The sequence below is a fragment of the Xenopus laevis genome, chromosome 4L (assembly GCF_017654675.1).
Source record: "Xenopus laevis strain J_2021 chromosome 4L, Xenopus_laevis_v10.1, whole genome shotgun sequence".
In the NCBI taxonomy this organism is placed as follows: domain Eukaryota; kingdom Metazoa; phylum Chordata; class Amphibia; order Anura; family Pipidae; genus Xenopus; species Xenopus laevis.
The window spans coordinates 143709741-143737341 of NC_054377.1; the positions used below are offsets into that span (position 1 = coordinate 143709741).

At 37.9% G+C, this 27601-nt stretch overlaps 1 protein-coding gene across 3 annotated transcripts in view; it reads right to left on the bottom strand.

Annotated features, from left to right (window-relative positions):
* The window catches only part of LOC121403129 (chemokine-like protein TAFA-1), a 321569-nt gene that overhangs the window by 49415 nt on the left and 244553 nt on the right, over positions 1 to 27601 (bottom strand). For all 3 annotated transcript variants that reach the window (XM_041590898.1, XM_041590899.1, XM_041590900.1), the window contains exon 4: positions 26292 to 26432. In XM_041590898.1, coding sequence (XP_041446832.1) covers positions 26292 to 26432 — 141 coding nt within the window. The remainder of the gene's footprint in view (positions 1 to 26291; positions 26433 to 27601) is intronic.

Genomic DNA, 27601 nt, shown 5'->3' on the forward strand with positions numbered 1-27601 from the left:
ATCCTTCGATCGTACGATCGCAGAATTTGCGCTAAATCCTTCGACTTCGATATTCGAAGTCGAAGGATTTCAATTCCTAGTCGAATATCGAGGGTTAATTAACCCTCGATATTCGACCCTTAATGAATCAGCCCCTAAAATTATATCACAGATCAATTATGGATAAAATTAATGAACTATAACAGATAGAAAAGAGGATGTTATGCAAGGACAATGCAGTCCCCTCTATTTGCACCCCAATAAGGACAGTTCTGATGACTGCTGAGAGGATATCTTTAACTTTCTAAAGTAAAACCTTTAAAATGATATTACAGATCATTAATGGGTGAAAGTATTGAACAGACAGAAAGGGGGGATGTTGTGAATGGACAGTGCAATATATTTACTTTATTTGTGGGGGCTGTAAATGGGAATAGGGTGCTGCTCCATGTCAGGGTCTATAATACCCTGGAGAACTGTATTAATAAGGGGTGTGTTATTTGACATACATTTATTACAATAATTATTTAGTGCTTCCCATATAAACAGCACTAGGCATGGTATATTTCAGGGATTGTCAGTCTCAGGCTGTAGCATCTTTGACATTTAGTAACTTGACCGAGGTTCACCAGAAGACTGAGAATTTGTAACAAGACCTCCATGAATCGGAGTGCAGGTCTTGCTCTGATTACGAACATGAACATTACTTCTAAATACAAAATCTCTTCTCTGGAAAGGGCATGGCTTCACATTTATAGGATCATGTGTATGATATTTATGCATAAATGAACTGACCCCAAGAAGCAGAAATCATTAAACTGTGGAGAGCAACATTTCATGAACACTACATGTCAAGGCCCCATTTCTCAGAAACCTATTGGTCTTTCATTATATGTTCAAGAAGCCCATGAAATGTCATTATTCATCTGATTCAAGTTGGAACCCAGGCAAAGCAGACTAACCATGCACATATTCCCCATTAACCACCTCAGCAGCTTCTGGAACTTGTCAGTTGCTTGTACTGTACCAAGAAGCAGCTGCCTTTGGATATAAGAAACAGGTATGGCGTCAGTATGGCTTCTGAAAGCGTCTAATAACTATAATCTGTACTATCGAAACTACAAGCAATATGTAATTATATATATATATATATATATATATATATATATATATATATAAATCCTTCTTGAAGATGGTAATAACATCTGAGTTGTGCTTGTCCACACAGTGGCTTAGGTGCAGTTAGTGAAATACAGAGAAATATTAATAGGTCATAGCCACAGGACCCATGAGTCAACTGAGCCTTTGGTTTTTGTAAAGTCCTTAATTAGATCCTCTTACTTTCATTACTCTCAACCAAGTAGAATCACAATCCACTACATCCCACCAGCAGCAACAATGTCTCTATAACAGGCCATCGGCGCCAGCTCAGTTAGCACTTAACACTGAAGTACTTTTCCTTAAAGGAGAAGGCAACCCCCTGGGTGCAAAGACCCTCCCCCCTTCCCTGTGTTGCTTCCCCTCCCTCCTCCCCCCTGGCCTACCTGTCCTGCTGGGCAAATGCCCCCTAATTTGTTACTTACCCTTCTGCGCAGGTCCAGTCTACTGAGTTCACAGACGCCATCTTCTTCCAAGCGATCTTCTTCCTGCTTTGACAGGCGCATGCGCAGTAGGAGCATTTCGCTGGTACGGATCTACTGCGCATGCGCCAAAAGTCACGGAAAACTTTGTGACTTTTGGCGCATGTGCAGTAGATCTGTACCGTCGAAATGCTCCTACTGCGCATGCGCCAAAATGCCGGTCAAAGCAGGGAAGATCGCGTGGAAGAAGATGGCGTCTGTGAACTCCGTGGACTGGACCTGCGCAGAGGGGTAAGTAACAAGTTAGGGGCATTTGCCCAGCGGGACAGGTAGGCCAGGGGGAGGAGGGAGGGGAAGCAACACAGGGGGTGGGGGGATAGTTTTTGTGTCCAGGGGGTTTCCTTCTCCTTTAATATAAATTATTTCACATGCTTTAGGACAACAGTATTGCTCTATGGCAGTGATCCCCAACCAGTAGCTCGTGAGCAACATGTTGCTCTCCAACCCCTTAGATGTTGCTCCCAGTGGCCTCAAAGCAGGTGATTATTTTTGAATTCCAAACTTAAAGGCAAGTTTGGGTGGCATAAAAACCAGGTGTACTGCCAAACAGAGCCTCAATGTAGATTGACAATCCACATAGGGGCTACTAAATGGCCAATCACAGCCCTTATTTGGCAGCCAAGAACATTTTTCATGCTTGTGTTGCTCCCCAACTCCTTTTACTTCTGAATGTTGCTCACGGGTTCCCTGCTCTATGGTAAGCTCCCAATGATGCAGGCTTGAGAATTTGAAGTCTATTGTATAGGAAGCCTCAGATGCCTCTACTTTGGTGGTCTGAAGCTTGGAATCTTGAACTTGAAAGAGTGTTACCAACCCTAAAGATGTTTTAGAGCTATAGCAGATACTGTCTTGGACATTTCTGATACATACATCCCAATGTTTTTGATTTTAAAATCTCTAACATATCATTTATACCCACTCACGTCCATTTTCTGCCCCCCTACGCCATCCGTTCTTCCTGGCATGAGCTGCTAGAGTGCACTACACTAGAAGAGTTGAAGGTATGCTGCTTCTTGTGGATGTTGCATTAAGAAGGGAGGCAATTAAGGACAGTGGTGAGATTTATACAGTGGAACAAATGGAGTCAATATTACATTAGCCCCTTGGTAGTAACCTATGGCAACCTATCAGATATTTGCTTTCATTGTTCTACTTGCTGCTGCGTTACTGCAAAGTTTCACATTTCCCCAGTGTTTATAAATGAGCCCCAATGTATACTTTATCTTGATGTATTTCATACAGTTCCGTTGAGACAAAAGCAACATACAGTCTGACTCATACAGTAAGTAAAAAGCACCGAAGTGAGAAAAAAAGTACAGAGACATTTGGAAATATCAGCAACATTTCCAGCTTTGCCTATTTATAAATATCCACTGCAAATGTTTAATTCTTATACAACTAATGCAAATTTGCCTAGTCCTTCTTACTTCACCCCATTTATAAAGAGCTTTGACATCCACGCAGCCAAAACATTGCATGAAATGTATTTGCCAGTTTAGACCAGTCAAAATCTCCCAATTTCTTTTGGGAAAAATTTAGCAAATTTGCTAATTTTAGTTGAAATACAGTAATTGGAAAGCTATTAAATGGGCTGTATATCACAATATCGAATTTAGGGGCCCATTTATTAAACCTCAAATTTATCTTTAAAAGGGAAAATTAAATTTTTTAAGGGTAAAAAACTAAAATTTTTAAAGATTTATTACACCCCAAAGATCCGAAAAACGAAAAAAATCTGAATACGAAATCTTAAACCTGTCGAGGTCATGTAGTAGTCAATGGCAGATGTCCCTGGTTGTTTTTTGGCATCATGATCTGCGTTGGATAATCTGATAAAGGGCCAGATTCAATTGAGTGATAAAGAGTTATCTCATGGTTTATCAATTGAAAACTCAAGGACGAGATTCAATTTGAGGAGAAAAAACTTTTATCCAAATTCAGTTCTAGTTTTTTCCCATAGACTTTAATTGAGTTTTTCCGTGCGAAACCTTTTGATAAGTCTTTCTGAATTGAATTGCATCCCAAATGGAATCTTGTTATTTCTTTTCACATGATAAACCCTTTTATCACTGAATTGAATCTGGCCCAAAGTCTGGGTTTTCGTCCGATAATCGAGTTTTTGCAGCGACAATTCTATAAAGTCGAGTTTTCAGAGCTTCAATCATACAATTCAAATTGAGGCTCGATTTTGATGTAATGTTTTGTTGCTCTGATTTTTTTGAGAAGAATTATTGATAAATGAGTTTAGTTTGTGGAAGGGAGTTTGGTCGACTTTGTTTTAATAAAAAACTGAAATAAACTCGAGTTATATTAAATAACCCCCCTCAGTGTAATTTTGCAACTATGGATGTAATTGTTATTGTAGCAGTATCGGCTAGTCCTCACTATATGTATGTATCATTGGAATGATGTAGCAGAACCTGCAAGACATTGTCAACTTTCTCTGTTCACAAAAAATGCACTTGAAGACCATACTAATTTTGGTGGTTTATAGTATAAATGCCAATAAAAATTATTGGAAAAATAAAATTAGGACCATACTGTGTCAGCGGTCTTTCAATTCATATTCTTATTCTGTCAGGAGAAGACTTTTAACTAGGAGCATGGAGATTTATTGGTGAGTAGCTGCTAACAAGCCTAATATCAACATGTGCAACACCAAGTTTTGGTTGGAGCAGTACAAAAGATGCTGCCGTTCAGGGCTGGGCCAAGCCAACCGGGCGCCTTAGGCAACGCGGTCGGCTAACAATTCCCCCCGCATGTACAAGTGTGCATCGTTGCCATAATGGAGGGAGAGGATAATGATGAGGAGAGGAAGGTAGGAAGGAAGGGGAGAGTGACAGAGGAGGGAGACAAGAGGGTAGTGAATCCAGACTAGGAATAGGCAGAAGACCCTTGAACAGACACCTGCCCAGCGCCCCCACATCATTGCACCCTAGGCAGGTTCCTCTTCTGCCTACCCCTAGTTATGGCACTGCTGCCATTGGGCATGATTTACACTTCTCTATCTGACAGTTTGACTGTTAAGTTTGGCTTTTCAGATATTAACATGGCAAGGCTTCATGCACAATGTTAACTGTAGTTTGGTGGAAGGGTATATACTTATTTTTTTTGCACTGGGCTAGGGCTTCTGGGTTAAGTGAATTTAAACCTTAAACTACAAGGTATAATGATGTCCTTGACAATTTCATACTTCCAACTTTGCAGAAAAAGTTTAGTGGTGCACAATAATGTCCTCATGCACAAAGCCAGGACCATACAGAATGGGTTTGCTGAGATGGGGCTGGAAGAACCTGACTACACAGAGACCTGGCCTCAACCCAACTCAGCCTCAACTCATGTGGAATGAACTGGGAGAATAGTAGAAGCAATTATAGGAGCAATAAGAACACCAACCTTTGGTCTGGAAATAAGATATTAAAGAGGCAGGTGTTGGGACTCTTTTGGCCACAGTGTATTGTGATAACTGGTGAGTATGATACTTGAAGATGCTTAAATTAGCAATTCTAACTTTGATGGAAACTGGTGTAGGCAGAATATAGTTAAATAGGGCCATACAATTATTTTTGTCTCTAAAGAAATTTGCAAATAAGTCTTTAATCACGAAATATTGATATTTTAGGTTTACCTAAAGTTGCTTAAAATAGGAGGAGCTCAAATAGGATCGAAAGAAGCTTGTCAACAAGTTGGTGTTTTGCCTTTGCAACGTTGGTCCTTTCTATGCTAATGCTTTAGTGACGGCTTAGTGGGCAGGAAGCCATTGGCTCTGAGTTAAGAAGGTGATGTTTGCATTCCATTTCCAAAAATTCTAAGCTGCAGGTTAAAATCTTGAATTTTTAGCATTCAAATTTATTATATTTGGCTTATGGGTTTCTGGCTGCAAGTGTTGGTAGAACCTTATAATCATATATTTCTGAATCCTTTGTAATATTAACAGGGGCAAAGAAAAGGGAAAGTGTTGAAAGAGTTACTGCCTGCTCTGTTTTCATTTCTCTTACTAGAATTGGTATTGGTAACACTAGAAGGATGTCTAATACTGTATATAGGGACTGAGACATTGGAAATGGTTTGGAAGGGTTACTGCCTTCTCTGCTTTCATTCATGTGGCAAACATCCACCCTTTCAAGCTGTGGAAGATCTCCACCCATTCAAAGGAAATCTAGTCTTAGAGGCCCATTTATCAACATTCTCATTGAAGTGGTTTAAGAGGTTTTTGAAACCACAAATAATCTCATTTTCTCTAAAGCCACAAATTCCATGCAATTTATTAAAAGATCTGAATATGGAAAGTATGAACGTAAAGAAAAAGCTGAATGATGCGCCTAAAAATACAAAAACCTCTAAAATCTCTAAAAATTCAAGTCAAAAATCCAATAACCTGTAAAAGTCTAAATGGTAGTGAAGCTTCCTTGGACATTATGGGACCTTGACTGCTTTTACTTGACAAAGTTTTGTATAAGATGTGATTGTGGTTTTTAACTTGATAAATCTTGAATTTTTGGGTTTTTAGAGATTTTTTTTTTAAAAAAATTAGAAAATAATGTGATTAGTAGAAAATAGAAATTCAAATGTTAGTAAATAGGCACATTCATGTTTTTATTTCTAATATTATCTATATTATATAGATTCTAGATTGTGAATTCCACAATTTACATGCCACCCCACAGTCTTCTGCAGATACAGGGATTGATGGCAGTAGACAGGTGCTTGATACAGGAGCAGAGGGAATGGGAAAATGTTGGGAGGGTTACCAGATAAAGTTTGGCCCGTCTGTATCCTGCCAGTAAAAGTATTATGCGACTTTCACTTGTAAAACAGCAGTGAAACATAGGTCCAATGGGAAGATAGTGAACCAGATATTTTTGAAACAGGACTGTTTCTCCCTGGAACGACCCCTTATCACGAGACACTGATCTAGTTATTCAGTACTTGAACACAGTGGAATGATTAAACCCAAGCTTTCATGCCCAATTATACATCAATATAAATATATAATACTGTATACAGTATATATATATATATATCCAATTAGTTGTGAGCACATGATTGATAGTAGGGACAACAGAGTGGAGTGATGGTTAATTTCAGTCTTTAATCTCAACGGTGTCTCTTGCAGCATCAGTAATAACTCTGTTGGAGGCTGGGTGCTTAATAAGTGGAGGAGACCAGGTCTCACAGCCCGATGGCGAAATGATTTTCCCGGATAAATCACTGGAACAAAATCTCATTTGTCACCCATTTGTAGCCACTGACATGTTGTTATACTAACCCTCTGAGTTCTCCTTCTTGCATGAATGTTCCTTCTAGCCCATCCATTTCTCAATTATTGGTCTCAGTCTCAGTTATTCTTTTCCATTCTGTGTCTGAGTCCTCTGCACTCTCGCAAATTCATCCCTCCTCCTTTTATCCATTATGGATTCTCTCTCTGTGCTTTGTATTTTTTTTTCTGACTTCCTTGGCTCCACCATTTTCTATTCCATATTTAGCTCCCCAAATTCAGTTACACCACTGTGGCCCTTGAGCCGCTCTCTAAAGTCTAAACCAACCTCCAAACACCCAAGAATACTTACACTTGCCTAATTTGACCTAAACAGTTGGCACTTTCCCACAGACGCTGACCCTTATATTACTACATGAATAAGCCCCTTTTTGGGTGATACTGTATATTCTAATTTTAGTTGCATTTTTCTCCTGCTTCTCATTTGCTTAGAATTTTCTCCTTTCTGTCATCTCCCATTTATTCCTCCTATTCTTCTCTAATGCTGCCTTTGCTCCTAACAGCTGTATTCTCTCCTTTACTTTGCTGATATTTTCTTTCCCTGTGTCTAGTCCTTAGGTTGTGATGCTTCTTCTTTTGTCTGTTTTAGAGGGGAATAATAATTATCAAGGGACCAGTGGCATAACTATAACGGAAGCAAACCCCTTTGTCGCTGGGGGGTCCGGGGTACTGGGGGACCTGGGCCATGGGGTCTGCTTTCTCTACAGCTCAAGAGAAATCCCCTTCCTTGGCTGCTATCTGGTACATAATGAAGAGGGTGGACAGAGAGGCCTGGCAAGGTAAGGAGCAGGTTGGGAGGTGAGTAGGGGCGGCATTGTGCACCGGGCACCTCAAAACATTTTTTTGAAGGGGGGGCCAAGTGCACTGTATTTACTCCACTGCAGGTGACTACATCTTCAGAGGGTGCCCACAATGTAAGGAGCAGTATGGGGGTGGTTACTGTTAAAAACCTAGTTTAAGCAGGACATATACTGGTTAAAATTGTTCTTTATCCCTCAAACAAGATGGGACCATATTTTATGTTAGGGGCAGCATTGGACTGGGGGTCCAGGGCCCAGTGGCGCCGCTACTTCAGGCTTGGGGGTATATTTATCAAAGAGTGAAGTTAATAGTGAAGTTCCGCCACTAGAGTGAAATTCCGCCACTCTCCATTCATTTCTATGGGCTATCCTGTTTATCAGCCACTCTATCCTTTCCTCTTTATGTGAACTAATTTTTACCTTGTACTCCACTCTATCAATTGGGAGCAATTGTAACCAGTATATACTGTAGACTGCTTAAACTTGGTTTTTATCAGTAACCATATATGAATTTCCTTCTTTTTAAAAGTGTACGAATTGTGTTTTTAAAGTGTTATTTATTGTGGGAATTGATTTTATGAATTAGAGTAGGATCGCCAGCCAGCCACGTTTTAATAGTGTTAATGTGATAATTAAGCAGGATAAGATCTTGGGACTAATACACTAGTGTTTTTTGATTGTTTATTGCTGGTTTAGGTGGTTGAGAACCCCATCTGTTAATACCTGGGTCAGACTGGACCCACTCCCTGCCCGAATCCGTCACAGCTGCCTCGAGCTCCCTCTCATGCCCGGGTTGCTGCAAGAAAAAGGTACATTCGGGGGATGGGAGCTGGAGGGGGGTTGCGGCAGTGGCGGGGGACAACCGTACAATTTTTGTAAAAATAGTATGGGGTGGCTCATGGGTCCATACAAGCCCCTTACTAATCTTTTCCACAGGTGCAAGAAGAAGCCTCCGTGGGTACAAGGCACACTGGCAGTCTTATATACAGTATGCTACCTGAACCTTGCACTACAGGGTGCATTTCTCTGTGCCTACCTGAGGCATAACCTGCAGAAGGGCACAGAGGGCACTGCACCATAAGTTGGCACAATTCCAAGAGTATAGAATTCCATCAATAAACCATAATGTGTGCCAACACACTCCATAACTTGCAGCTTTGGCTTTCATGGAGAATCAAATGCATATACCTATCTCCCAATATAGACTGGCTAAATTAATTTACTATTGAGCTTGCTATTGCTACTACTGCTTCTAAGGCTTCAATTCTCTTCCTCTCATGGGACTGTGTTCACTTTCTGACCTGTGCTGTGCCATACAGGGAGCTTTAAGATGAACATTATCTAGGAATAAGAATCTGTTATTGTTCACAAGAAAAGAACATTTCGTACAAGTGACCAGGAAAAGTCTTCATATCTGCCACCAAAATCTTATTAAAACTCCCCAGTTCATTTATTAGGCATAAATCAAGCAGAATTAAGAGCTCTAAGTTGTCACCAATAAAACACAGGGGAAAATAATAATAATGTCCCTCGGAGAGAATATTCAGTGTAGGAACACAGTCTGGGCTTGAATCGGAAGATTATGGGAGAGATAGTTATTATGGAAACATTTTTACATCCATCACAATAAATCATTATGAAAAGCAGACACTACTTATTATTGTGTCTTCATGTATAACAACCTTATCGTCTCCATTGTCATCCATCTTTCACTCCCTGCAAGGTATAATATTTTGGGCTGTGTGCCAATCACCAAATCATATAAAAGCCAAGCTGTCTGTATGTCACTGATTACCGACTGCAGAGATAACAAGTGTCCTGATTTCCAGAAATACTAAAAAAAAAGTGTCCCGGCTCCAGGATAAAAGGGGAAGGCACAAAAGCAATGCGCCACAGGGAGATACCATACTGTTCATGTACAACTCATGAGCGTGATTAATTTATTTAATACATCATATGATGTTAAAATGCAAATGTAACGTATATACATTACATTAATATAGTTACTATTGCTCAGCCACAGTCCCTTCCCATTGTTACTATAGGCACCATCTCTCCCTACTATACCTGCTATCCCACAGTCACACTCCCTTCCCAGAGACTATTATCCACTGTTACTATAGGCACCATCTCTCCCTACTATACCTGTTATCCCCCAGTCACACTCCCTTCCCAGAGACTATTATCCACTGTTACTATAGGCACCATCTCTCCCTACTATACCTGCTATCCCACAGTCACACTCCCTTCCCAGAGACTATTATCCCACTGTTACTATAGGCACCATCTCTCCCTACTATACCTGCTATTCCACAGTCACACTCCCTTCCCAGAGACTATTATCCACTGTTACTATAGGCACCATCTCTCCCTACTATACCTGCTATCCCACAGTCACACTCCCTTCCCAGAGACTATTATCCACTGTTACTATAGGCACCATCTCTCCCTACTATACCTGCTATCCCACAGTCACACTCCCTTCCCAGAGACCATTATCCACTGTTACTATAGACACCATCTCTCCCTACTATACCTGTTATCCCACAGCCACACTCCCTTCCCAGAGACTATTATCCCACTGTTACTATAGACACCATCTCTCCCTACTATACCTGCTATCCCACAGTCACACTCCCTTCCCAGAGACTATTATCCACTGTTACTATAGACACCATCTCTCCCTACTATACCTGCTATCCCACAGTCACACTCCCTTCCCAGAGACTATTATCCCACTGTTACTATAGACACCATCTCTCCCTACTATACCTGCTATCCCACAGTCACACTCCCTTCCCAGAGACTATTATCCACTGTTACTATAGGCACCATCTCTCCCTACTATACCTGCTATCCCACAGTCACACTCCCTTCCCAGAGACTATTATCCCACTGTTACTATAGACACCATCTCTCCCTACTATACCTTCTATCCCACAGTCACACTCCCTTCCCAGAGACTATTATCCACTGTTACTATAGGCACCATCTCTCCCTACTATACCTGCTATCCCACAGTCACACTCCCTTCCCAGAGACTATTATCCCACTGTTACTATAGGCACCATCTCTCCCTACTATACCTGCTATCCCACAGTCACGCTCCCTTTCCAGAGACTATTATCCCGCTGTTACTATAGGTACCATCTAGTATACCTGCTATGCCACAGATACCCAACAATGGCATTATATGTTCTTATTGCACCTACAGTGTATGTTGGCAATGATGTGTGGCTTAAATATCCAGTTCCAATAATTAGAAGGCGGGTGCACATACTTTTGGCCTCATTGTTTACTTGGGATGTTCAATGTATTATGCCTGAATGTATCTGCCCTATTTGTAATTTGCAAAAACGGTTTCCACTTTTTGTTCTTTCTTTTCCCAGTTCATGAAAACATTATTTGTTGATCCTCCACATTCCTCTCCAAGTAAACTTCAGAATCCTGGAGTTAAGAAACTAGTTTACATTCTATTAACTTTGAATAAGTGAATAAAAGAGAAATCGAGACGGCATTGGTCTTCAAGACTGAGCCCTCCAACAAGCTTAATAAAAGTTCTATTGCCCATATTTTTATATGACTTATTCTCATTTGAAAGTTCCTTTTGTTGGAATCCACAAGTAAATAACGGTTTTCCTTTTATAAAGCTCGAGCTTTGACAAATGCAATTGCCATATTGTATAATTTAGTGTATAGCGGCAAAGTGTATGGTAGAAAATGCAGCGTTCACAGGTTGTTTGAATTCTATGAAGGTCACAAATCACTTACCGCCTTATATACCTTACACTAGTCCCTTTCTAATGTGCTTCAAGGATGTGTAAGAAGTGATTGCTATGTAATTTATTGTGCTAAGTAATCCGTCATTCTCATTCCCGGCATTCCATACCGGTGGTATAGTACATTTTTTTTCAGTTCATAAATAATAATCGCTAAAGTGGAACCGAAGGATTGTGATATTTGATTGCTTTGCTGCTGCTTTTCAACTCAATGCGTTGGTATATATTATATATAAAAAAAAAGCTAAAATTGTTTGTTAGCAACATGCAAGATTGAATTACATGGTAATTTGCTTCTCTTCAGGAACTATGAATAAAGCACAAGGTCATTTAGAAAGTTTCTAGCAATTGAATTGAACTGGAGGTGAGGAGCCAGGCTTTGGATGAAATCGAGAGGCAGTCAGAAATGCTGCAAAACACCATACTCGAAAGAACTTCCCTTCGCCAGATTACTTAAATCTCTGTAGGATCTTGGGGTGTTTGTTAAGTTGGCCATTACTGCAGCTCAACACATCACCCTTAACCAACCACATGTTCCCATCAGACATTGTAATACTAATAACTATGCAAAACGTAGATGTTCATACTATGTAATAGTAGCCACAAATGTGCCAAGTGGCTTCATATCAATGCAACATCATTAACTTGTAGAAGAATATTAAAGGGATACTGTCATGGGAAAAAAAAAAATTTTCAAAATGAATCCGTTAATAGTGCTGCTCCAGCAGAATTCTGCACTGAAATCCATTTCTCAAAAGAGCAAACAGATTTTTTTATATTCAATTTTGAAATCTGACATGGGGCTAGACATATTGTCAGTTTCCCAGCTGCCCAAGTCATGTGACTTGTGCTCTGATAAACTTCAGTCACTCTTTACTGCTGTACTGCAAGTTGGAGTGATATCACCCCCCTCCCTTCCCCCCCCCCAGAAGCCAAACAACAGAACAATGGGAAGGTAACCAGATAACAGCTCCCTAACACAAGATAACAGCTGCCTGGTAGATCTAAGAACTCAAAACACTCAATACTAAAAACCCATGTCTCACTGAGACACATTCAGTTACATTGAGAAGGAAAAACAGCAGCCTGCCAGAAAGCATTTCTCTCCTAAAGTGCAGGCACAAGTCACATGACCAGGGGCAGCTGGGAAATTGACAATATGTCTAGCCCCATGTCAGAATTCAAAATTGAATATAAAAAAATCTGTTTGCTCTTTTGAGAAATGGATTTCAGTGCAGAATTCTGCTGGAGTAGCACTATTAACTGATGTGTTTTGAAAAAAACATGTTTTCCGATGACAGGATCCCTTTAAAGAAATTTATTAAATGAGTTTCTATGTCATCAAATGTGAAGGCAATTTTGTACTGGGCCAAGAGTTGATCGCTATAGGCTCAGTCCTCTAAACCTGGAGCTATTGCCCTTTTATCTGACAACTTTTTATGTGGCTTGCTGAACTAAGGTGCACATGCTCAATTGTGCATTGTGACATCACTTTGCCACCAAATTACTGTAATCTTTGCCCATGCTCAGCTCTGTGCTTACAGTTCCCGACTAAGTCATGTTATAGTTCTGATCACTTGTTTTTGACCTTCTACTTGTTTTCTGACTCTTGATTTTAAGCTGCCTACCCTGACTCCTTGCCTGCCTCTGACTACAATTCCACTTATCCTTTGCCTGTAACTAAATATTACTGGACCCCACTGCAAATTATTTTTCAGGCCCCCAAAATGGTTAGAGGTTGATTAGTTTTACCAATATTTACTGAAACGGTATATAAATTAGGGTCTCATGGGGCCCCTATACCTCCTTGACCCCCCTGCAGCTACAGGGTCTGCTCCCTCTATAGTTACGTCCCTGCCTGTACTGTGCTTCTGATCCAGGCTGACTGTGTCAGCCTGCAGTAGAAAGTTTTGGGCCCCAACATGATCCTGGCAAGGCTTTCCTGCTCGCTAAGGGGGTATGATCTCATAAACAGCCCCAGGGTTCCGTTCTCACAGTCTTATAGGTTAGTAGTGTTCTTACTACTGTTTTTACTACTCTAGGCCTCTCTTCTAGAAGCTTTCTTCAGGCAGATCCCCTTGTACATCTCCATTGCACCTAATGCAAAAGTTCCAAGGGCTGGCATGCACCCACTTCTGGATCTTGAAGAAGAATTATTGATAAATAATTTCAGTTTGTGGATGGGAGTTTGGGCAACTTTGTTTTAATAAAAAACTGAAATAAACTCGAGTTTAAGCACAGCTCCCATTGACTTCTATGGGACCTTGACTGCTTTTACTTGGAGAAGTTTTGTATTTGAGTCTTTTGCGATTTTTACACTTAGGGGGTTATTTACGAAACTCTGGTCGGGCTTTGAGTTTTTGGGTCAAAACTTGAATTTTTAGTTTTTTTTAAAAACTCAAATTTTTCGAGTCGTATTAAAGCTTGATGCAGCAAAAAGCCAGAATCCAAAAACTTCCCATCTCAGACCTGCCCAGGTTGTGTGTAAGTCTATGGCAGAGGTCCCTATCCTATATTGAAATTTCTGTGTTCTGTGCTGAAAGTTGTCTGAAAATCCGACCTTTTAGGGTTTTTTGGGCAAAAATCCGAAAAATTTGGGCTTTTCGGGAGTTTTTACCTGAACTGATTAAATCAAGCTTTTTTAATAATAAATAAGTAAAATCAGGTGTGGGCGTATGATCGTGTTTTTTTTTTAATTTAAAAAATGAGATAAATTCTGATTTTAGTAAATAACCTTTTTAATAAAACTAAATTTTTTTTATAATTTGATTGAAAAAAAAAGTTTTTAAAGAAAAAAGAAACAATTCGTGGAAAAAAAAAAGAAATCTGAATATTAGTAAATCCCCTTGCCCCTTCAAGTTTATTCAAAGTCAAAAACACCTCTAACATTTCACACATTTGAATTGTGTCAAATTTGAGCAGGTGGTTTAAATCATTTAAGATATTGACAGTGCCAATGTTGATTGCTATCTCTTGTGTCAGGCGCCATTTGTCCTGTCAATACCCTATTGATACAATCCTTTTCCCCTCTGAACTGTTCTCTCTCATTTACACAAATCCATTTCCAAGTGTTTTCTGTTTTTTTTTGTATCTGGCTCACAATCAGATGAACACGTATTTGCTATCTCACAGGGAGAAAACAGATGGCTAAATAAATTCTTTAACTTTCCTTTGACACCTATTGATTGTGTTCAATAGAAATTAAGAGAAGAAGGCAATTATGTTTAAAATTTAATGGCATTCCAGTGCTGTTAATTTACTACCTGACCTGATCGATAAAACTTGCTGGATAACAATCTATTTCGCACACATGCCTTTGTTTCTCTGGCTTGAAAAGACTGATAACCACAGACGGGAAAAGTAGGACGAGACTTTTAAATCAACTCAGAAAGGCGTATTTTCTTTAGCGCCCTGATGCACAAAGAGATACCAGCCATCAAATCCCTTCTGAGAGACTGCAGCTTGCAACTGGGTTACAGAGACAAATCAATGCTTAAAGGGAAACTATCGTCAAAATAAAATGTAAACTTTCAAAATACTTCTCTATAATTTAAGACCCTTTTTTCTCTTCCGAACTGAGTGTCTTTTCTTTATCGTTATAAGTTCCCGGCCTTTCACGACTGCTTTAGACCTCTCAGTCTCACTTTAACCTTAACCTTTAGTATGTTGTAGAATGGCCAAATATTTAATTGATCTTCATTATGTATTTTAGTCTTATTAATTATTTGCCTTACTCTTCTAAATCTTTCCAGCTTTCAAGTGGGGGTCACTGACCTAATCCAAAAAACAAATGCTCTGTAAGGCCACACATTTATTGTTTTTATTACTTTTTATTACTTAGCTTTCTATTCTGCCTCTCTCCTATTTATATTATACAGTCTCTTATTCAATATTAAATATTTCACTCATCCCTTATCTATCTATCTATCTATCTATCTATCTATCTCTATCTATCTATCATCTATCTATCATCTATCTATCTATATAATATATTTAGTGAAATCCAAATTTATCTCATATTTTATTTATAAAAACCATGTATAATAAAAAACTCAATTTAATCCAATCATGGAAAAACTATAAAATCTAGTGAAAACTAAAATCTCTCAAATTTTTCAGGCTTTTCCCAGAATTGCTCTAATTTTTAGAGTTTTTACCCAAAACCCCCCAAAAAGTTTTTGGGATTTTTGGGTTAAACCCAGCACAGACCATACAAATTTAAAATTGGGATAGGTGCCTCTCCCATTGACTGACAGGACTTCGACAAATCTGAGATGGGGGATTTTTGGATTCTGGCTTTTTGCACCATCAGGGTAGAATTAATCTCAAAAAAATTTCAGTTTTTTGTTTTTACTACTTTTTATAAATCATCTAACTATTCAGCCTCTCTCTACTATTTATATTCCAGTCTCTTACTCAATATTAAATATTTCGTCATCTATCTATCTATCTATCTATCTATCTATCTATCTATCTATCTATCTATCTATTATCTATCTATCTATCTATCTATCTATCTATCTATCTATTATCTATCTATCTATCTATCTATCTAATTCATTTACTAAAATACAAATTTATCTCATATTATTTGTTAATAAAAAAACTCAGTTTCAAATTGGGATAGGTGCCTCTCCCATTGACTTATACAGGACCTCGACAGGTCTGAGATGGTGGATTTTCAGATTTGCTTTTTTTGCCGCATCAGGGTATAATTAATCTCAAAAAAATGTAGGTTTTTTTCCTCTAAAAAAAAAAACTAACATTTCTCCAGATTTTAATATTTGGACTTCAACAAATAATCCCCTAAGATTCTACCATGTTACCGTCCTAATAACACAAAGAACTGGTCCATGGACAAATGCTGTTTTTCAGTGGACTGGTCCCGTACCAATGTGTTTCTATGTTATTATGCCATAAATCCACTTGTTCTACCTCCGTGCATCGATCACCTGATGGCAGCCAGCGCTGACAGAACTTAGCAATTACATGTCACACACTTTGATGACTTAATGACCCCTAACACAGGACAAAGCACCATTTGCAAATGGAGGTAAGAAGCTGGAAGAAAAGCCGTGTGGATCCATGGAGTCCTGCCGATATTATGTGCATAAATCACTGTGAATTGTTTTCCATTATTAAACGAGTTTTGAATAAAAGGTGAAAGGAACGGCAGTGCTTAAAATGAAATTATAGCTAAAATATAGGTTGACTGAGTACTAAAGGTTATTTTTTTTAATTAAAACTCTCATATACATATGGGGGTACAATGGTAGGCTAATTAACCTGACAATCTTTCCACTGATATAGGTGATATCAAACTAGACGATAGGATATTGTTGAGTTATTTGGGTACTCTGCTCAGACAATTTTAAGTGACAGTAGTGCACATAAATCATTTTATAAGAGGCAAATCTTAACCAGGTCACAGGACAATATCTACAAAAATCTCAAGAAAATAAATTGTCCTCTCCTATAGCCAAGCTTTAGAATGTAACAGTCCGACATTCTAAGGCATGTCCAAGGTTGGCCTATCAAATCCCTTCAAAATATATATTTATATCACATATAGTATAAACCCCTATTTAGAATGTTTAGAACCGTTTTTACCTCAGTTTAATGTAATTGACATTATAAAACCAAATAAAGACCAGGATGACCAATTTAATTTACGGAATTAAGAGTTTAGGGACCTATTTATTAACATTCAGATTTCCTTTTTTTCAGCACAAATCATATTTTTCCCACAATTTGTGGGTTGTTTAATTTCTCAAAAACTCTAAAAATTCAAGGTTTATTAAGGGGCAAATTTATCAAAGGTCGAAGTGAAAATTCAAATTTCAAGCTAATTGTTGTGTACTTTGACTAGGGAATTGCCAAAATTTGATTCAAATTTGAAAAAAAATTGAAGATTCGAATTTTGAAATTTATCATGTACTGTCTCAATTCAACATTGACCATTTGCCATCTAAAACCAGCTGAATTGCTGTTTTGGCCCATGGGGGACCTCCTAGAACCTATTCTATACCTAATTGGTGGACTTTGGAAAATTTAATTTTTTTGGGGGGGAAAACTTTGAATCGTAGGATTCGAATGCGCTATTACTTACTTACAATTTGAATTCGATCGAAAACTGACCTATTTGATCGAAAATGGACCTATTCGGCCAAAAAAACCCTTCAATTTAGTTTCGATTGGTCTGTTTGAATTAGAATTTAGACATTTTTCAAATTCAAAATTCGACCCTTGATAAATCTGCCCCTAAATGTAAAAACTACAAAAAATGCTAACACATGGGGCAGATTTATCAGGGATCAAATTGAAAATTCAAAGTAAATAAAATTTGAATTCCAAGCTACTTTTGTTTACTTTGACTAGGGAATAGTCCAAATTTGATTTGAAAAAAATTAAAAATTTGAATATCGAAGTTTATCATGTACTGTCTCTTTAAAACTTCGACCATTTGCCATCTAAAAACTGCAGAATTGCTGTTTTAGTCTATGGGGGACCACCTATAACCTATTTGGATTCAATTGGTGGACTTTGAAAAAAGTTTCTTTTTTAAAATACTTAGAATCTAATTCAATCAAATACAATCTTACTTTGATTGGAACGCTCAGATACAGCCTATTCACCCATAGAAAAAACCGTTGATTTTTTAAATACATTTCGTTTGGTCTTTTTTTATTCGAATTTCGATTTCAAAAAAACGTACATTACTTCGAAATTCGACCTTTGATAATTCTGCCCCATAGAAATCATACTCACTTTTAGAGGTTTTCAGATTTTTTTCTCTTGTAATTGCCCGAATTTATAGAGGTTTTATCAATATTCGTATTTTTTTCGGATTATCCAGCGCTTTTTTCTGTTTGTACTTTTTGTAATCAATCTTTGAATACCTTTTATGGTGTTCATGGTTTTAGAGAAATAGAGTTTAATTGTGGTTTCAAAAAGCTCTAATACCCCTAAACTTTGATCTTTAATGAATGGGCCTCCCCGTTTCATAGGAAGAGTATGTTTGTATTGTTATCTAGTACCTTAAAGTTATTTTCCTTCTACAATCAGTTGCAGTAGATGCAATTTCTTTTGTCTTTTTAGCCATATTCAATAATTTTTATACAATGAGAAAAAAGCATTTTTACCTTTTCAACAGTAAACTTTAAAACATAGTGGGGCTCATTTATAAACACTGGGCAAATTGGGCTACTAGCAGTAACATATAGCAAGCCCCTTTGAGTTTAGTGGTTTTGGAGGTTTTTGAAAACATAACTAAACTCACTTTCTCTAAAACCACGAATGTGATGAAATTTATTAAAAGTTCTGAACTGAAAGAGTAGGAATGGGACAAGCCGCAGAAAACTTGCGAAAACCTCACAATAACTGACTTTTTTTTTTGCACAAAATCCAGAACGAAAAACACCTGAAAACTTCTAAAACTATGAACCAAAGAAAGATCTTCCAGTTGTAAAAGGGACATCTGCCATTTACTTTTACATGATTACAACAGGTTTTCGCTGGAGTATTTTTGGCATTGTCGCAATAAATCCAGGAAAAGTTGCCATTTTTTTCCCGCAACTGTTTTGGATTTTTGACATCAAAACCCAACAAAATCAGCTGGGGCAGAAAAGACAGTAATTTAATAAAAGCCACACATTTGCTCCAGGTCTATTACCCCATTGGGTTATTAGACCTGGCAGTATTTATTGGTCATGCTTTTGGACGCTAGTCATGCTTCAAATTTTGCTACCCATCCATACTGGGAGACCTACATGACTACCAATTATGGACTTTAGAGTTTATTTAAGTGACGGACAAGAACAAAACAGTTGATTCCAATAGAAAATATATTTTTATATAATAAAGATATAATTATTATAATATTTAATTTATATATTTGCTGGGACATTGGCAGCAAAAATACTGTTTCAAGATTTTAAAAGTTTCTTTGCTACCAAGAACACTGAGGGGCTCATTCACTAAATTCGAGTGAAGGAATAGAATAAAAAATACTTTGAATTTCGAAGTATTTTTTTGGCTACTTCGACCATCGAATTTGCTACTTCGACCTTCGACTACGACTTCGAATTGAACAATTCGAACAAAAAATCGTTCGACTATTTGACCATTCGATAGTCGAAGTACTGTTTCTTTAAGAAAAAACTTTGACCCCCTAGTTCGCCACCTAAAAGCTACCGAAGTCAATGTTAGCCTATGGGGAAGGTCCCCATAGTCTTTCCAAGTTTTATCTGATCGAAGGATAATCCTTCGATCGATGGATTAAAATCCTTCGAATGCAAAATCCTTCAATTTTGATATTCGAAGATGAAGGATTTTAATTAGCCAGTCGAATATCGAGGGTTAATTAACCCTCGATATTCGACCCTTAATACACCTGCCCCTGACTGTAGAGGATAAAGGAGGATAAAAGTAGATAAATAGACTTTGACAATTCCAAGCCATATCCTAAAAGAGAAAGCTCCTTCTACAGGAACGGTTCATCTGGGCTTTGCTTGGGCAGGAGGACGCGGCCATAGATTTCCCCAACAGTGTAAAATGATTCACATTGTTCATATGGACAGCACATTAATAACTTGGGGATGCGAGATCTCTTTTCATCTGAGCTTGAGACCCGCTAGAGGATTGAGGAGCTGACTCCTTGCTTCTAATATAACATTCCTTTTCTTACCTACGAAAATTAATATTGATTGCAAGGACTTTTTGCTTTTTGATGCACCTGGAAGTATAGGTGGAATAAATATGAAGTTATTGACTTTCTGACAGTTCCTTTAGCTTAATTTATTAAGGATTCTTTCATAGAAAGAGCTTTGTTTAGGGCTGCTTTATATAAATATACAGTATATAGCGAGAAAAAGTATTATTAAATACCTACCCACTTTCTATTCATTCCTATGGGATTTTCAGTAACGTATTTATCAAATTGTGAGTTCTCACCCATTGATAAATACAATTCTAAAGATCCCACTGGAAAGAATAGAACGTGGGTGAGTTTATTAAGCTCTAAACTCACATTTTGATAAATCTGCCTCTTAGGGGTTTTTTTTTTTTACCAAAACAAATTTTTTTCTCATATTTTAACAGCAACAAACTTGACCTAGCTCCCATTCACAAATTTGGCTAATTGACTAATGATTTAAACTGAAAAAAATCAAAAAAAAGTAGTAAAATAGTTTTTATAAATACCTCAAATTTTTTGAGTTTATAGGCTTAAAAAACGTATGCAGATTTCGAACAAAAAACAGCATCAAATGTCTGAAAATCATGAAGACAAAAATCATCTTCAAATGGTTAAAGGGACCTCTGCCACTGACTTTTACATTAATTCAAAAGGGTTTAACTGGAGTATATCCAGATTTTTTTTGCTGCTTTGTGGCATAATACATTTTCCTCAAATTTGAGCTTTTTCAGTGAAAGAAACTCAAAACTTTCAGAGAAAATAAAACTCAACCTTTAATAAATAGGATCAAATTATACAGATACAGAAAACCACCTGAGCATTCTGGATAACCAGTCTCATACGTGCATTTTTTTCGTGCCTGCACAATCAATATTATACAGAATATTTGGCAGTAGAAATTGTCCAATAATTTCAATTAAATGTAAAACTAAAGCACATGGGCAAAGCATTCCTTCTCTACCTATCTGTATTTTTACTTACTGTATGGGGCAGATTCATCAGGGGTTGAATTTTGAGTTTATGGGAGTTTCTAAAAACTCCCATAAATTAGAAATTCCAAAAAAAAGACCAATTGAAATGTGTTAAAAATTAAAATTTTTGCAGGTGAATAGGATCGACCTGCAAACTCAAATCGAATTTGAATCAAAACTTGTTTGAATTTGATTCCAGTCTTTTCACAAATCAAACAAACAACTCCAAATTGATTGTAGGAGGTTACACACCAATTCAGCAGGTTTTACATGGTGAATAGTCGGTTATAAATTTCAAAATTTGAATTTCAAACTCAAATCGAAATTGGACTATTCCCTAGTCAAATTACACTAAAAAAACCTGGAAAAACTAAAATTTTCAATTTGACCCTTGATAAATCTGCACCTATGTGTTGGAGTCCATATTCCCTTAGAAATTAGAGTAAAAGGGTATGAATAGTGATGGGCAAATTTGCGAAAAATTTGCGAAATGGCTCCGGCGTCTCATTTTTGATGCCGCACCCGCTTTTGACGCCGGCGCCCGTTTTTTTGACGCCGGTGGCCGTTTTTGATGCCGGCGTCTGTTTTTTTTCGACGCTAGCGAATTTTTTCGGGCGAATTTTCGTGGGCGTTTCGCTAATTTATTTGCTGGCGGCGAATCACACAAATTCGCCGCAAATTCGCGCCTTCACTAGGTATGAATAGTTTGTATTATTTTGTGCACAGGACAATCCTTCTCTGCACATTTATACAAATGGTTGGGAATTGAGATATAGTTTTCTCTTTCTCAGAGCAATCTCTATAGACAATTATAGCAATCAGCACCATCTACAGGGGGTGGAAAAATACAGAGGCACCTAATGAGAAAAGAATTGTATTTTAAAGCCTCTAAATGACAATTAAAAAGTATTCTTTCCATGCACTTCATCTCAGTTTCAATACTAATAACTAATCATTTTCTTCCATAAAAAGAAAAATCAGTGCTTTCGACTGTGAATTCGTCAGTATCATGAGAGAGAATGAACATGTTCTTAAAGAAGATGAATAGTTGGAGTCTCGCTGCTGCTCTGTTAGTCACTAGAACCATAAAGTCATACTCCAAACACAAAGGACTGCCTCATAATGGATAGTTGCTAAGCAACTACAAAGAAACGACCCCAGGAACCAATCCAAAATTAATTTATACCTCTGTCTCAAACTGGGCCCTGATTGAGGCCTGCAGTAGGACCAGCACTTGAGGTGTGACGGTAAGAAGGACCAGCAATGTTGTACAGTGTTTCCATGGTTGTGGCTCACTTACTCTGCCACTCTTCCATTAAACCATTGAAATGATTTACTGCCTCAAATACATGAACAAAAATAAACCCCAGTGCCACACAAATGATATAAACCATCCTTTGTACCAATTCTTGCTATATTACATTGATTTTGGCTTTGTTTTCAAGGTGATTGAAATGAAGAGAGTCCTGTCCTACCTTCCAACATTCCTAACTTAAATTTTGACATTTCAAGCCACCCCTGGTCTAGTGCGGTCACCACTTGTTTGATGAGGTCACCAAAGGAGCAGATCTTTGTCTTATTTGGCCACCCATGTGTGGAATATCTTGCAGGTCTATAAGGATCCATCAGGAGAGTACCAGTATCAAGGTGCCATGAAGCCCTTGCCTAATGGGATTTTTAATCCTGCCCAATTTCTGCCCAACTAACAATCCCACATAGGTTGGGCACACAGCTCCAATTTCCCCATATACAGACTAATAAATTGTCATCTGGAATGGCCAAGTTAGCAGCTTTTCTTGGCCATTGTATGGCCAGTTTAACACCATGGGGGCTGTACTAAACTGAATGTCTGAAATCTGAAAAATTAGTTTTTTTTAGTATAAAATCTGAATTTTTAGTGGGAAAGAAAATCAAGAACTTTTTGGAATTTATTGAACCCCGAGGATGGAAAAAGTCAGAATCAGAAAATCCGACATCTCAGACTTGCGAGGTTGCATATAATTCAATGGGAGAAATCCCAAATTTTTTTTGAACTGCGCTGGGTTTCGTGCAATAATTCTGAGTTTTCGGTTGGAAATTCAGACAAATTCGTAAAATTTTTATTTTTCATGATTATTTTTCCCGCAAAAATTTTTTCGCGAAAGTGTATTAATAAATAAGCCAAAAAAACCTGTGCTGATTTTTTTTCAAGGTTTTTTTCAAAAAATAATGAGATAAATCCGGACTTTGATAAATATCCCCCCAGGTATTACCCAGCCACACCCATGATTCTTTCCAACTAGGGATGCACTGAACCCACTATATCAGGATTTGGCCGAATCCCAAATCCTTTATAAAAGATTTATCCAAATACTGAACCAAATCTGAACCCTAATGTGCATATGTACAGTAAATTAGGTAGAAATGCACTGAATCCACTATTTGGTCGAATCCCGAATCCTTTGTGAAAAATTCATCTGAATACCGAACCAAATCTGAACTCTAATGTGCATATGTAAATTAGGTAGGGATGAACCAAACCCACTATTTTAAGATTCAGGGAAAGAGAACTGCATGCGGTTAAAAAAAACTTTTCGACTTCCTTCCTTGTGTGATGAAAAGTCACAGGATTTTTTTGGATTTTGTTCAGGCAGAATTCTACTGAAAAAGGCAGAATCTAGGCCAAATCCCGAACCGAACTCTGGATTCAGTGCAACCCTATTTCAAACTTCACCCTGTTTTGAGAAAGATCCATTTCATTTTCTGGTACATGACAAGGGACTATAGGGAAGTACAGTAAGTGAAGTAGAAATAAATGAAACCCTTACAATAACGAATACATACTGTATAATATGTTTCCATAGTGATTCATAGACCAAGATTAAAGTCTGAGTTTTACATGACAAAAACATTATTACAAATCACTGGATATGGTAAGTGAGATTAAAAAGAAATTATAATTATAGAGAAAAGTATTACATTATATATTGATATAGTGATAGCACGGACTGATTGCTCATTACATAGTTATTTCATTCTGTATCAAATTCTTTCCAAGTTCTGAATTTATGCCAATAATAAATCCTCCCCATGCATAAAGTTACCTCGTGGAAGCCTATTTATCAACAGTCTCATTCTAGAGCTTTTTGAAACCATGCCTAAACTCACTTTCTCTAAAACCACAAATGTCATGAAATTTATTAAGAAATGCAAATTTAAAAAGCAAGCATGAAAAAAAAGCACCGAACAAACCAAAATACGAATAACCCTAAAACCTCTAAACAGTTTTTCAGATAATTACTAGTTTAAAAAATCTGAAAACCTCTAAAAAGCATGGATTGATTACAAAAGATCCAATAGAATCAGTGCAACTCCCACTGACTTCCGTAGGACCTCGCCAACTTTTGCTTTTTGTAATATTGTTTTTTGTGGTTTTTGCACTTGGGGGGCTCATTTACTAATGAATTTCGATTTCTTCCACGATTTTCAAAAAATTCATGGTTTTCTTATTTTTTTTAAAAGCTCTACAATTTATAAATTTATTAAGTAAAAACCACGAAAACCTCTAATACAAAACTTCACCAGATAAATAGTTTTAAATCATTTTGGACTTTTAGAGGTTTTCAGATTTTGTTTTTCTCTAGCCACTCTCCGAAATACTCAAATTTTTAGAGGCATTTGTATTTTTTATTGGATTGTTCAGTGTAATTTTCTGTTCATATTTTTTTTATTCAGATCTTTTAATAAGGGGCCGATTCACAAAGGGTAGAATATCGAGGGTTAATTAACCCTCAATATTCGACTGGGAATTAAAATCCTTCGACTTCGAATATCGAAGTCGAAGGATTTTAGCGCAAATAATGCGATCAAACGATCGAAGGATTATTCCTTTGATCGAACGATAAAATCCTTCGGAACGAAAGATTCAAAGGATTTTAATCCAACGATCGAAGGAATATCCTTCGATCAAAAAAACGTAGGAAAGCCTTTGGGGACCTTCTCCATAGGCTAACATTGAGTCCGGTAGCTTTTAGATGGCGAACTAGGGGGTCGAAGTTTTTTCTTAAAGAGACAGTACTTCGACTATCGAATGGTCGAATAGTCGAACGATTTTTAGTTCGAATAGTTCGATTCAAAGTCATAGTCGTAGTCGAAGGTCGTAGTAGCCCATTCGATGGTCGAAGTAGCCCAAAAAACACTTCGAAATTCGAAGTTTTTTTACTTCGAATCCTTCACTCAAAGTTAGTGAATCGGCCCCTAAGTGTCAGGACTTTCGTTGTGTTAGAGAAAGTGGGGTTTAGGAGTGGTTTCAAAAACCTCTAAAACCACTAAAACTGACCTTTAATAAATAGACCTCCAAGACTTGTAATAAAAAGGAGAGTCATTGCAAAGAGTCTGGGGGTTGCAAAGCTCATCCAGGCCCTAGGACCAGAGGAGGTGTTCCTTTATATCCTAGGACACCTATAAAGGGAATAAAAAGCACATGTGGCTATCAAAAGCAAATATATCAAAATATGGGAAATTCTCTTCTGCTGGGACTTTCTACCTCCGGCTCTCCAGCTGCTGTGCTGCCATGTAAAGTGCAATAACAGCTGGGAAGCCTGCTCCACTGTGTCACTAAATAATATAAATTAATCCAATAAAGCTTTACCTGTATTGCTATGTTTTCTATTCAACTCATGGGCAGTTTAATGGTACAAGAATGAAATACAGTTATTGATGCCATAAGGTGCGTATGTGCCTTGAAGTTAAGGAGCACCATCAAACTAAAGAAGCCTTCTTGAGTCAATGTGGTGCTTTGTAAATAAATTTATAGAAATAAAAAATCCTTAGGGGGAGTCTGCACAGGGCAACAGAAGCTCCAGGAAATTGCCACAGTCCCCAAGGCACTATAGAATAATTATTCAAAAATATCCTGTAAGCTACTAAATATAAAAGTCAAAGAGTATCTTTATTATATAAACATAGTAAAAAAAATGGTACATACTGGCCCTCCAATAATCTACTTTACGCGTTTTGTACCCTTATTTTTTTTACTATGTTTATATAATAAAGATACTATAAGATAATATTCAGTAGCTTCCAGGATATTTTTGAATAATTATTCTTTGTAAGTAAATGCCTACATTGTTGGCCCTTTAAAGTCAAGAGAAACCATTAAAATACTTGCCGTCAACACAAGAGGGCCTGTTTCTTGTTGTTCCGGCTACTTTTCCAGGAAGACAAGAACATTTCACGGTCTGTGAGCGTTCCTCGATGCGATTCTTATTGCAGCATCTGTGCGCAGCTATAACTTCACAAGTTCCTCCTTCTGCGGAAACACAAAGAACATGTTAGTAAAAGAGAGGAACACTTACTAGAGTCCTGCGCAGTTCATTTTTTGAAACCCGTACTCAACCAGTACCTACAACCCGAACCCGCTACCCGACATGATATAGGCCAACTAACCTTGTGATGTCGCATTTGCCCATAAATGACGTCACTCTGGTGCTGAGTCTTCCAGAGTCTTCCAGAAAAAAATTAAAAACTGGAAGAATCACAAATCAAGCCAGCAGGGCCAAGGAATTTGGGACTTTTTGCTCTAAACCCTAGCAACTTTGCAGGTTTTTCCACGGCTACCCTCAGGTACCTGACTCAATGCAGGTCTCTAACGCTAACACCGGCTCCAGAGAGACATACGTAATATTTTGCCATGCAAAGGAGAAATATTTAGGGGCAAATTCACTAAGCGCCGAAGCACCTAACGCTAGCGTCAATTCGCTAGCGTTGTTCATTTTCGTTACTTCGCATATTCAAGATTGCTGGCGTAAATTCGCTAGTGTTACTTCAAACCCTTACGCCTCGCGAATTTTCGCAACGGACGTAACTACGCAAATTCACTAACGTGTGCATTGTACTGAACGCTACCTTTTACACTAGACTTCCTTCGCCACCTCAGACCAGGCGAAGTGCAATAGGGTAGATAGGGATTGCTTCAAAAAAAGTTCAGATTTTTTCTAAGTCCCAAAAAACGCTGGCGTTTTTTCTATATTATGGGTGATAGGCTGAAAAAGATCGAAAAATTTTTTGGGGCTCCCCTCCTTCCCCCCTACATTTCCGAACTCATGGCAACTTAATTATACAGTGGGCACATGTGTAGGGCAAAAAAAAAATTTATTTGCTGTTTTGAAGGTTTCCCAGGCTTGTGTAGTGATTGTACGTATTCCTCCATTGAAATTTGAATTTGGTGCCGTATGCAAATTAACCATCGCTAGCATAACTTTGCTTCGCTTAGCGAATCAACGCTAGCGCAACTTCGCAAACTTAGGCTACCCCTGAGTGCAACTTCGGATTTTAGTGAATTTGCGGAGCGCAGGCGAATCTACACCTGGCGAAGTGCGGCGAAGTGCGGCGAAGTGCGGCGAAGTGCGGCGAAGTGCGGCGAAGTTATGCCTGGCGCAACTACGAATCTTAGTGAATTTGCCCCTTAATCTGAATGAG